The sequence below is a fragment of the Paroedura picta genome, chromosome 18 (genome assembly GCF_049243985.1).
Source record: "Paroedura picta isolate Pp20150507F chromosome 18, Ppicta_v3.0, whole genome shotgun sequence".
NCBI lineage: Eukaryota > Metazoa > Chordata > Lepidosauria > Squamata > Gekkonidae > Paroedura > Paroedura picta.
Genome location: NC_135386.1, coordinates 7,780,912 through 7,793,097, shown reverse-complemented (window position 1 = coordinate 7,793,097; position 12,186 = coordinate 7,780,912). Strand labels below are relative to the sequence as shown.

General features: G+C 42.2%; 1 protein-coding gene across 1 annotated transcript in view; it reads left to right on the top strand.

Annotated features, from left to right (window-relative positions):
- Positions 1 to 12,186, top strand: part of FBN1 (fibrillin 1) — a 172,795-nt gene that overhangs the window by 115,007 nt on the left and 45,602 nt on the right. Inside the window, exons 33-37 of the mRNA XM_077317419.1 lie at positions 6,450 to 6,572; positions 7,104 to 7,226; positions 9,485 to 9,610; positions 10,614 to 10,736; positions 11,594 to 11,716. Coding sequence (XP_077173534.1) covers positions 6,450 to 6,572; positions 7,104 to 7,226; positions 9,485 to 9,610; positions 10,614 to 10,736; positions 11,594 to 11,716 — 618 coding nt within the window. The remainder of the gene's footprint in view (positions 1 to 6,449; positions 6,573 to 7,103; positions 7,227 to 9,484; positions 9,611 to 10,613; positions 10,737 to 11,593; positions 11,717 to 12,186) is intronic.

Genomic DNA, 12,186 nt, shown 5'->3' with positions numbered 1-12,186 from the left:
GCATCATTTTATTTTTTATTTTTAAAATAAAAAGAGGGAAAAATAAAATGAGAACTGTCCTGTATTCCATTAGATCCTTCACGCAGACTTCTATTCCACCTAAGAGACTGGCAAAGCTCCGTCCTGAGTCCAGGGCTGATTCTGCACTTACTTTGTTTTTTCCGTTGTGGATCCTGCTGAATTCAGATCAGTTTGAACTTGGGTCTTTCTCTATCCCCCTGCCCCCAACTGAAAGTGTTCTGCACTTGATTGGGGAAGCTCAGAGTGGGGAGGGGAGCCAAGTACAGCAGGAGACTCTTTCTTTCTTTTCTTGAAAGAGGGGGTGGGGAAGAGGATTGGAGAAAGCAGAGGAGGGAAAATAAATCCAAGAGGTTAATCTCTGCTGAGAGAAGTTAGGGCTTCTGGAGCACAGTCACTTTAAGGGAAGCCTTTCAATCGGGAACCAGGAAGTCTTTGAACTGATGCCCTGGCCAATTAGGGAAGACTTCTTCACTATGAGGCATGGAGAAGAAAATTAATTTGCAAAAAGCAAAAATCTGTACACTTACTGATGCCAGTTTTTCAAATATCGAGGGTTATAGCCACTTCTGGATATCATGGGGGAAAGGAAGAGTCACTCTGGATCAGTCATGCATGTTGCAAAGGGAAAATTTAAAGCGCCCCAAATCAAAATGCAAATCAAATTCAGTGTAGACGGGAGGGATTTATTAGAGCTGGCAGTGGGTAAAAAGCCCCATGCAGACTACACCCAGATCTGAACCAACGTACACCATTTTCTGTGTTATGAGAAGACCACAAAGGGCCACATCAATAATATAATACCAGAACTGGATTTGGTAACGTGATACTCCAGTATGCAAATAGCAGCCCTTTTGCTCCAAACGATGACTTGGCAAATAATACATTTTTGAATAGGGTATTTTTTTTTTTTAGTGCTTTCAAAGTGGCAACGGTACAGAACTTAACTAAATTACGTCAAGATATTTTAACAAAACCAAAAACGTACATGACTTTTGTATTGGTCGCCTGCCAAAAACGCTGGAGTTCAAACTTTCAGGCTCAGGGGCCAGTGACATTAATAACACAGGATGATGGTGTTCAAGCCAAGGTGTTCCAGATCATAGCTGTTGCCTGAAATATAAACACAAGCATATGGTTAACTTAATTTTTTAAATACAGGTTTAGAGCGAGCACAGCTCTTATAGCTTCAAGTGAGGCGAGTTTGCAGGCCAGTAAGTCACTTCTGCTAAGAAACTGAGATTAATGTTGTAAAGCAGACTTCAGAAATATTTGGAAAATGATTCTAGGTAAGAACAATGTAGGAACACCATGTTCATTAGTAACAGCTGCCTTCCTACTTGTTTGCTTATGAGCTGAGCGAGGTCTAGGCGATCCTTTGTCCTTCTTGGACTGACATTCTAGTACCAAAGGCCGATCTAAGCATTCAGAAAAATGCTCATGTACCATTTTGGAATGCAGATGGAAGAGTCATGTGTGCTTCCCACACATAAAAAGCTCCCCACCCTTAAAAATCTTAGCATTTCTAGGGGAAGGGGAAGACTGAACTCTCCTTCCTGGGGTGCTTTCTTCTCACAGTCATGTTAATGAAGAATACGGGAAACTTATTAAGAATTTGGGCAGACTATAATCCAGTAGAAATCTTACTGATAGGAGCAAATAAGCCACCAGCATTTTCCCCATTTTCCACCTCTGTCAGCATGATATTGCCCCACGCAGCCCCTTTCTCTGGTGGAAGGCTGAACAGCTAGGATTGCAACATGGCCTTGAGAAGAGGCTGTTTTGACTGTGTTGTTAAAGTTCCATGTCTGCCATTGCATTCCTTGGGCTTAGCTTTCCAGCCATTGTTTACAGATGCAGGAGGACCAATGTAACTTGCTTTTATGTTGGACAGAAACTTGGCCGGTTGAATTTTTGCAGCAGAGGGATGCCTTGCTTGAATCTTTTTGGTAACGTTCATTTGCATTGCCCCAGGAGCAGCAGGGGGCAAAGGAGAGACAGAATACTGGGTGATGTTAGGAAAATAAGGACAGTGGGGGCCCAAAACTGAAAGATTTTGGGGGAACAGAACGATTGGGAAACAGTAGGAAGAGGGGCAGTAGCCAGCTGCAAAGTGAGGAAGGACTAACAGTAGTGGTGCAGCTGAATGGGGCAGGGTTGGCTACCTATGGGGGGACCTAGAGATCTCCCAGAGCTACAACTGAACTGTCAGATGACAGAGATTAGTCGCCCTGGAGAAAATGGCTGTATTGAGGTGAACTATGTGGCACTATAACCCACTAAGGTCCCTTTCTGGGCACGACCCCATATCTCCAAGAATTGGCCACCCCAGGGAACGGTAGGGTTTTCTTGACCATTGTAATATTCCACCTAAGGATCCTTTTCTAAATGCTTCTTCACAGTAAGTTGAGGGCTCTTATCAGTCGGCTTCATGGCCCCTTCCCTTTTTTTTTAAAACTTTTCGCCCAAACACGAATGTCATAGTTGCAGCTGCTCCTGGAAGGCAAACAATGGAGTGAGCTGGACCTTTCTGTTTTCCTTTGTGATCCTCACTGTCCAGATTCCTTTGTTAAAATGTAATGGTGGGCTCTGTCTGAAGGCCTGATCCGACTGCTCTGTTTTAATGCCAGCGGTTCTGTTTCCCGTTCCCAGACAGGAGACCTCAGTGACACAGCATTTAGTGACCAAGTCGATTAAAATATAACATGCATTCCGTGTCAGACAGCTTGCTGCGATGGGGGGGGGGGGAGAGGCACATTGGGGAGAATTGATTACTTTGTTCTTGCAGATGTGCCAAATGCACCCACACTGTCGTCCCCCCCCCCTCTGATTTGTAGCTTTGAAATGTAGGTTCCTAGTTTCCTAGAACAAACTACAATCAGCGGTGGCCAAATTGTAGCTCTCCAGATGTCCATGAACTGCAATTCCCATGAGCCCCCCGACCAGGGGCTCATGGTCTCTGTAGTCCTTGAACATCTGGAGAGCCACAATCTGGCCACCCCTGAACTACACAATGTCCACTGGGTGCGATTACAGTTGCATCTCGCTATTTCATCTCCTTTGCCATTACTGATTGTTTCCATTTTCACATGTAAACACATTTTCACCCCCACCCCCTCCTTGCCCTCAATCATTTATCGTGCCTATAATCCACCCACTGACATGGGATCCCAGTTGTTAACCTTTTTTCTGTCTTCACAAAGAAAGTGGGCAAAATGCGAGGAAATATTTGGTTTTCAGGCAAAGATTTACATTGCCCGTGACAGAAAGTGGAGCTGGTTTTGTGCCATTGTTTTTAATCATCTGCATTAAATGCTGGCCAGGAGACGGGCGGGTCTACCAAGCGATTTGACTGTATTACTATATTGTCTCAAGAAGGAACTCGGCAAAAGGGAGAATTTGCAAAGAGTCAAGAATGACTGAACCAAGGCCCTTTTCACAGTTTTAAATTGCCAGAGACTTGGGACAGTCTCTCTCTGGCTAGTCTACCTCGCAGGGTCATTATTGTGTCTAATGGATGAGGAGCTGAGAATGATGGAGGGAAGAAAAGCAGTGTATATATACCTTAGTTAATATGTATCTTAGTTCATTAACTGAACTTCAAAACTGAGCCTGGTGAAGCAAGGGGAGTGTGTAGTGTGTAACAGAAACGGAGGGAGGTACACAGGAGTCTGGAGGTGGGCTAATAAGAAATAAAGCCAGCTTGGTGTAGTGGTTTGGAGTGCGGACTTCTAATCTGGCATGCCAGGTTCGATTCTGCACTCCCCCACATGCAGCCAGCTGGGTGACCTTGGGTTTGCCACGGCACTGATAAAACTGTTCTGACCGAGCAGTGATATCAGGGCTCTCTCAGCCTCACCCACCCCACAGGGTGTCTGTTGTGGGGAGAGGAATGGGAAGGCGACTGTAAGCCGCTTTGAGACTCCTTCAGATAGAGAAAAGCAGCATATAAGAACCAACTCTTCTTCTTCTTCTTCTTCTTCTTCTTCTTCTTCTTCAAAGGGTCAGCAGACAAGGGGATGGTGCAGTAGGAAAGGGGTGAAAGGGGCACATGATTTGTGGGGCATAGAGTAGATAATTCTGTTAGGGAGATGAACAGAAGTAGGAGGAAAGGGTGTCTGTCAACAACGCAGAGAGAAGAGGGAGCTTGTCTGTAGGGCACAGAGAAGAAAACACCGAGTTTCTACATATGCTTTTCTGCAATTAACGTAATTATGAAGTCTTCTGGAGTTAGCAAACATGCAACGTTGGTCCTCAGGGTGACCTCAGTTCTGCTTTCACTCAATGGCATAAGATAAACTCAAAGTGAAAGGAGGAATGTTGTTACTGCTGCTGCTGGTGTTGTCCATCTTCATCTCCTGCAGTCTTGAAGGACCTACGTACATGTTCTCCATGCAGCAGCACTTTACTGCATCAGGCAGTACAGGCTGGAAGAACAGGCTGCAGTTTTTGCCCATCTACTAGGAAACTTCATGAACGGGTTTCATGAACAACTGGGCTTTGTGACAGCCGGTTCAGACCCCTCTAGTTTCCTCTGTTTGTGTGCGTGATGCAGACTTGCCGTGAAAAATGCACACACACACACCCCCCCAGCCCACTTCATGTTAATGGAAGCTGCTTACAAGGATCGGAATTCCATGAGCTCTGGTCAGAAGAAGCCCGGGACAGACCGAGGATGCAGGGCCAGCGTTGGAATAAAATGTTTGTTTTCATTGGCTCGCCACAACTTTACACAAAGGGAAATGTTGCAAGGAAACAAGATTAGGAAGGGGAGGGGAGATAGAGAAAATGTTTGTACAGTCTTGACACTGTGCCCTTTGCCCCGTCAAGTGAATGAAAATTTTGTTCTTCTTTCTTCGGAGCCAATTTTCGGGTGTCTTTAGTCATGCTGAGCTGCAACCTACTTCACAGTGGTCTTCCAGAAAACCAAGAATTTGAAAGGGTGTTATTTTTTATTATAATTTGAGAGCCAACATGGTTTGGAAACCACTGTACTGGAAGGGCCTCATACTGCCTCCTCTGGCTAAAACTGGAGTTGTGCTGAATCTTTGCCTCCCAAGAAAAGCTAGAGGTGAAAACAGAGTTTCAACAGTGTACAAAATACTTTCCCAAACTTAACTGTGCCCCATAATTTTGTGCCTGTGTGTAATCACTGTGTTCCCCCTCTCAACTGTTGCTTTGGTGCACTATTTTTTTGTGTGCAAAAACAAACACAGTTGGTTTCTGACTCCTCCCATCCCGTTGGGGATTAGATTGTTGACACGATGATGTCACTACCCCATGCAGCCAATCAGATTTAATGGTGCTGCTTGAAAGGCCAAAGCCTCCACTCCGAATGGAGATGGTTGTGACCCTTTTGTCGAGGCAGCCAAGCTCCAGCTGTATTGCCAGACTCATGTTGCTATGGGGATTTCGGGACAGTGTAACATTGGCATGGCTGTCTTAGCAACTTAGCAACCCATTGCCAAGGTTTGGTCTGTTCTTGACTCATCTGACTGATAAGACCTCCCCAAGGACCACTCACGGACAGCCTTAATGCTGTGGGTTTTGTACCTCTGCACAACTTTCTGCCTCTCCGTTCCTGTCCCAGTTTTCCTGAATATTCCTGCACAGCATTGTCCAAACTTCCCTGGGTCTGATGTTTCCTACCAAAACACATCGGAGGCCTGTTTTCATGCACAGGTGCTGGGGGGAAAAGGGAGCTGTCCACATTTCTTATATTCCCAGCGTCCTGATACAACACATGTTCAAAACTATACATTTTCTTGCTGCATATTGTTAAGCAATATGCAATATTGCGCAATTAAAAAAAATAATCCCAAGGGCAAATATCCAAGTGGCATGCCTGAAAATATTGAGAGTTGGGAAGGGTACCCTACAGTAAACCGTCACCATAATCAAGCTGTACTTGGCTCTGGCCATGTGAGGCTGATTTGGGTATTCGCTGAGGAATTGTTCCAGGAGTGGGAAAGGTACAGTAATTTTGGGTTGCTTGCATACTGTGCCTAAAGTTGCACCAATTGGTCATTAGATGAGAAACCAAAGACAGAAGTGTTCAAGAGACCACTTGTAGAAAGTGAATAATGTTGTAATTCATGTCTGTGGGATTTAATTGTGTATATTATGCTGCCTAGTTTTTTAAAAAGTCTGTGTTCGTAAACCAGCTTTATAACTATTTATGTAATGCAATATTTCACTGCGCAGTTCTCCGATCCTGTGACGTTGTTTTATTTATATTATTTCATTGTTGTTACGTCCTCTGATTTTCTTGCCGCTATACTGCTCAGCAGTGCATTGCTTCAGTCGTAATGTGCCCTGAGGCTCAGACAAAAAGGCAGAATAAAAACAAAATAAACGAATAAACGTGGAATGAATGCTTGCCCTGAGATATTTCGGGAAAAGATGACACACCATTTCCCTATCTTTCACAGATGTTAACGAATGTGAAATCGGAGCCCATAATTGTGACCGGCATGCTATATGTACCAACACAGCTGGAGCCTTTAAATGCAGCTGTAGCCCTGGTTGGCTTGGAGACGGTATCAAATGTACAGGTGAGCTCAAGGCATTCTGTTTGGTCCGTTTAACCTTCGGTGGGTTTAACATTGGTGGGTGGTATTATTTCTTATGAAACATATGTAGCTTCCTTTGTGTAGGAGTGGGTTGTTTAGTCTGCATAGCCTAGGGTTTGGTAGCATTTCTCAAGTAGAGGAAGGTCTTCTTCAGCACTTTCTACCTGAAATCAGGCACTGAACTTGGGCTTTTATGCATGCTGACTTTGCGCTCCACCACTGAACCCTTCCCTCTTTCAGAATCTTATGTTTCTGCAGGTGTATCTTCTTCAGAACTTTTGTTTCCATCACTTTCATCACTAAGTCATCTATTATTTACAGAAATATTCCAGTTGATTCATGGCAACACAATTTGCCCCAGGGGCCACTTGCTGTTTCAGTTTGGTTTTTCTACACAGATTTACTACCTGCAGGACTTTTCATTATTCTTGAAATAGAGCATACATCAAGTTTGCAATGCTAAATGACTGTGTTTTTATTAATGTAAGTTTTTTTGGGGGGTGTTCTCTTTAGATCTGGACGAATGCTCCAATGGCACACACATGTGCAGCCCGCATGCTGATTGTAAGAACACCCTTGGATCATACCGTTGCCTGTGTAAAGAAGGATATAGCGGAGATGGATTCACTTGTACAGGTGAGATTACTCTTGGATCAGTATCTCTTCATCTAACACTTGCTCCTTAGATTGAGGGGGTGCCAGTCCCAAATTTTATCATAAGTGGCTGTTCCTCAGGAGCACTGACTAGCTTTGGTCGTTGGTTCATTTAAGTCAAAGTGGGAGAGGGCAATTTAGAATAGGTAGAAAGGTACTTTCTTCAGTCCTAGTTTATTGATTCCACAAGGACTCTTAAGCAGTGAAGAAGGCTGCCTCTAAAATCCTGGAAGTGGAATATAGGAAATTCATGCACAACCCAGTTCCCTTTCTAAATATTCCCGTTCTACAGGGATAGGGACAGTAAGAATAGCCCATTCCTGTACTGTACCAATCTGAGTTAAATTCAAAGGCTCCACTAGAGCACTACCCTTCAATTTGTGAAGTAGAATCTCAGAATCCAAACTCCCATTCCCTAACATTTTTTCTTGAATAATTTTAATTTACTGGAGTTATATTGTGTGTGTGTGTGTGACAGACACACAGTTTTCCTAAAGGACTTCTATCTGATTTGGAGATTAAGCTGGAATTGGTTTTGTTGTCTGCCACGTTGTTTCATGACACTTTATTAGTAGCTATATCTTAAAGGCAGAAGTAGAAAAAACATGCATATGGCAAAAAGCCAGGAAAAAGATATTAGCAAGATTCTTTTCAAGTAAAGGAGATATAAAACAGTGCTGCATTATCCCAATGGCTAATAAAGGATTATCATCTCATTTACAGCTGGATATATTAGAAGAGTTTGTTGCGTACTTTGGTAATTTTTTTTTTAAACAGATGGTTCCCAAAGGACTGATATTAGCAAATAAGTGAAAAAGATAATCCTGCTGTTATCAGTAGAACTCAGAGATCAGTCGGAACAAGCTATGACAATATATAAAAAGAAATTAGACTGATATAATACAATACGTTGTTGGAACAGATGAAATCCCTTGCGTGTACTATCAGACTTTTGTAGTAGAATTATGGCCAATTCCTTTTTAAACAGCCCTGATTCCCTACATCAGGGAATGTTCTAAAGACTTGGTTGGAGATTTAACATAATAATATGAATAAAAACTAGACCAGGCCCATCTTTTTATCAAATATAGATGAAATGACACTGAAATTCTGGCCTCCCTTCCCAAAACATCAGCTTTCACCATATCAGCTCTACTCTTCCACTGGGAAATTAAAGACAGGTTTTAATGGAATGGGAGAGGAATGGGAAGGCGACTGTAAGCCGCTTTGAGCCTCCTTCGGGTAGGGAAAAGCGGCATATAAGAACCAACTCTTCTTCTTCTTCTTCTTCTTCTTCTTCTTCTTCTTCTTCTTCTTCTTCTTCTACTTAATCTGGTTGTAGAATGTTTGAATATGACAATTATTACTTTATTGTTACTGCACTAAACCTTCAGAAAAGGGCAGGTAAAAATAATTTTTTATTATTTTTTTATTATTATAAAGTTTTGACTTTGGTATTGGCAATCTGGCTGAGTTTCAGCAGTATTTATAAGGGATGAACAAGCAAGTTCTATGGCGGGGATGGAATGTTAGATATATAGGTTTAATAATCGCTACAGTTTTTTGTTATACAAAGAAAAGGCATTTGACTGAGTTGAGTTTTTAATGTGACATTTAGGAAATGGATAGACCTAATATATACTTGTACACCTGCGTAACTATGAATGAATTTATTGCCAAAATGTTAGCTTTACTGCATGGTAAGAGAAGGTTGCCCTTTGTCTCTGTTTATTTAGAAATTTATTTAGATCATAGCCATGATTAGGTCAAATTGTTATAAGTAAGACTATTGGAAATGGAAAAGGAACATTGTTTCAAATTTGAGAGTGATACAGATGTGGGCTGAGGTACAGGAAAGACATTTTAACAATTATTTCTAGCGATCATCCACTATGAGGTTTTATTCTCATTAGCCAATTGTTTAGGCTACTTCAATAAGTGATGAAAAATAAAAATGTTAAAGTAAAATCCCATGGTATCTTGATTCTGCTTTGACCAACTGTCAACAGAATTATATTTTATTTTCTCCTGAGGCTAATATGGAATTTCTAATCTTTAAATTCTGCTGTTTCTTCACATACCTGAAAGACTATTTATTTATTTGTGTGTTTGTTGTTGTTTATTTATTTATTTATTTATTTATGTATTTATTTATTTATTTATTTATTTATTTATTTATTTATTTATGCTTCTAAATAGATTTATACTCAATTATTTCCCTCTCACATCCCCCCCCCCAGATCTTGATGAATGCTCCGAAAACCCAAGTCTCTGTGAAAATGGGCAGTGCCTAAATGCTCCAGGAGGTTATCGCTGTGAATGTGACATGGGATTTTTGCCAAGCGCAGATGCAAAAGCCTGTGAAGGTAATTCAGCAGAGATCATAACTTAATTTAATAATCATACTGGATTCCTGATGTATTTATTTGTGGGCCTGTGGGTATTCTTAAAGCATTCATCTAATAAAAACTAGGCAAGATAATTATCTTGTTTTGGTTCAGATACCTTGTTTTGTTTTGTTTTTACTTAAACATACTATATAGGTTGTCTCCTAAGGAAACAACAATGAGGGCTTCCTTGGGAGATTTTGTATTTGTATTTTCTGGTTTGACTGATTATTCAAGTTTACTTCTGGCAGCTTTCATGTCTGCTGTTTTTTTATCGTTAACATTGATTTTGCTTGTGTGGCCGTAGCCACGAGAGTTAAAAATGTGGTCCATGTCCAAGTCAAGACAGACTTCAGAAATGTTTCAGAACGTGAAAAGATCCTTCCCCTTCCCCAGCACTCTGCAGGAGTGGGAGGGTGGTGAAGCCAAGAGGCCCAGTCTGTCATTTTGCATTGTGCTTCGGAGGAAGAGAGAAGCTTCCAGAATGTTTATTGCTTCTTTCATCATCTGATGCAAAGCAAGAAAGAACGCATCAAAGCTGAGCATTCAGAGGGGAAAGCTATTATAGAGATTGCTGCTACTCAACCTCCGGTACATGGAACAAGTAATAGAAAATGGGGGTCTTATGTAGGGCCTTTGCAGAAAATAGAAACCGCAAGTCTCTCTTGCTGGTTCTTCAAAAACATGGTAAAATATGTCTGCAAAATCTAAGTACGATTTGAAAGGTCCCTCTACTTGCAACTTCTCAGCCATTCATGGGGAACTTGGGAAAGGGGATATTTCAGTCTACGGGAAGAGAGGGATAGACTCGGTTACAACTGAAATGGGGAGTCCGTTTGTTGAGTTAAAGGATCATGCAGATGTTTCTGTATCCAGTTTTGTGTGTCACTTCGAAAATTAATGAATCCTGCCCCAAAAGGTTCTTCTTGAGGAAAAAAAATAATCAGTAGAACTGTTGTCTCTTTTCCCCCAATTAATAAAGATATTGATGAATGTGCCCTTCCGGACGTCTGCGTCTATGGAACGTGTCACAACCTTCCAGGACTGTTTCGATGTCAGTGTGAGACAGGATACGAATTGGACAGAACTGGTGGTAACTGCACAGGTAAAGATGCATTTTGTAAACATGGCCGTGTTACTCCAATTGACTTTCTTTAGTGGTATTGAAGAATTTTTCATTATGATCCTAAATGGAAACCTGTTGACTTCAAAGGTGTAATTCCGCTTAGAATTTCAGTGCAAGATTCTCTGCAAGCAGTTTATCTAAGATCTTTGCATCTCTTCTGCTGAGTAGGCTCAGAGGGCAAATCATGTGAATTTGGCTCTCGCTGATTATACAGGTTGGGCTATGTTCAGTTCCCCCTCCTTCAGTTGCCTCTCCTGTTGGGGTTTTCCCACATTTGACATCTTCTTGAGTAGGCCTTTAGAACTGAATAGATCTAGAGGAGCTTTAACCATACATTTCTAGGGGAGAGTGCTCAATGCTTTACATCTAATCTAAACTATAACTGCAGTAAATCTGTGTTTTATGTCATGGATAGATGGAGAGAGAGATACAGATCATAGAATCATAGAGTTGGAAGGGGCCATACAGGCCATCTAGTCCAACCCCCTGCTCAACGCAGGATCAGCCCTAAGCACCCTAAAACATATAGATATATACACCAGGAAGATATAGATATATACACCAGGAAACCTTATCAGGTCACTTCTTCCTACTACTACAAGCTCTTGCTTTCTGGCCAGGAGGGTATCAAGGCCCATAGAGGATTCTCTATGGGCCTTGATACCCTCCTGGCCAGAAAGTAAGAGCTTCTTTAGCAAACTCAAGCTTCTTTGGGTTCTTTGCTTGAGCTGAGTTGAAACGTCTACCAAAGTCCACACATCTGGAAATTTGTGCCACTGTCCTGGAGACGTTGGCTTGTTTCCCAGTTGCTATCAACTTTGTTTTTCTTCTTACAGATATCAATGAATGTGCAGACCCCACCACTTGTATTAGTGGCACTTGTATCAATACCCCAGGCAGTTATGACTGTGAATGTCCCCCAGATTTTGAGCTGAATCCCACTCGTGTTGGATGTGTTGGTAAGCGTTGCTTCCTTTGTCAATTACTAACGTTTGGGTGCTCTTAAACACCACATGTATCCTACCACCCTATCCTACCACTGCAAGAAGCAAAGTTTGAACCCAGTTCTCCAACTTAAATGGCTTTACTTACAATGGAAGAGCCATTGAAGTTAGGGGAAGGTTTCTTTAGTGGGCATGCTATTGCCTGGTAGCTGGATAGTGAATGGCAACTGGCCTGGGTTTTATTTATATACTAGGGGCAAAGCCCGTTGCATTCAGGAATACAATGGAAAAAGAACTTCCACCAGAGGAATGGGTGGAAGAAGTCTGTGGATGGCCTTTCCCTTTCCCCAGGACCTGGAAAGGCTGCAGGCTGTAGGCTCCCGGGAAGGAAACTCACCGGCAAGGGTAGCTCTCATGCAATAGGGATCTGCAGCCTCCGAGCCTCGAAGGGAAGTGGAAGGAGGAGGGGGTGGTCAGGGGTGGGG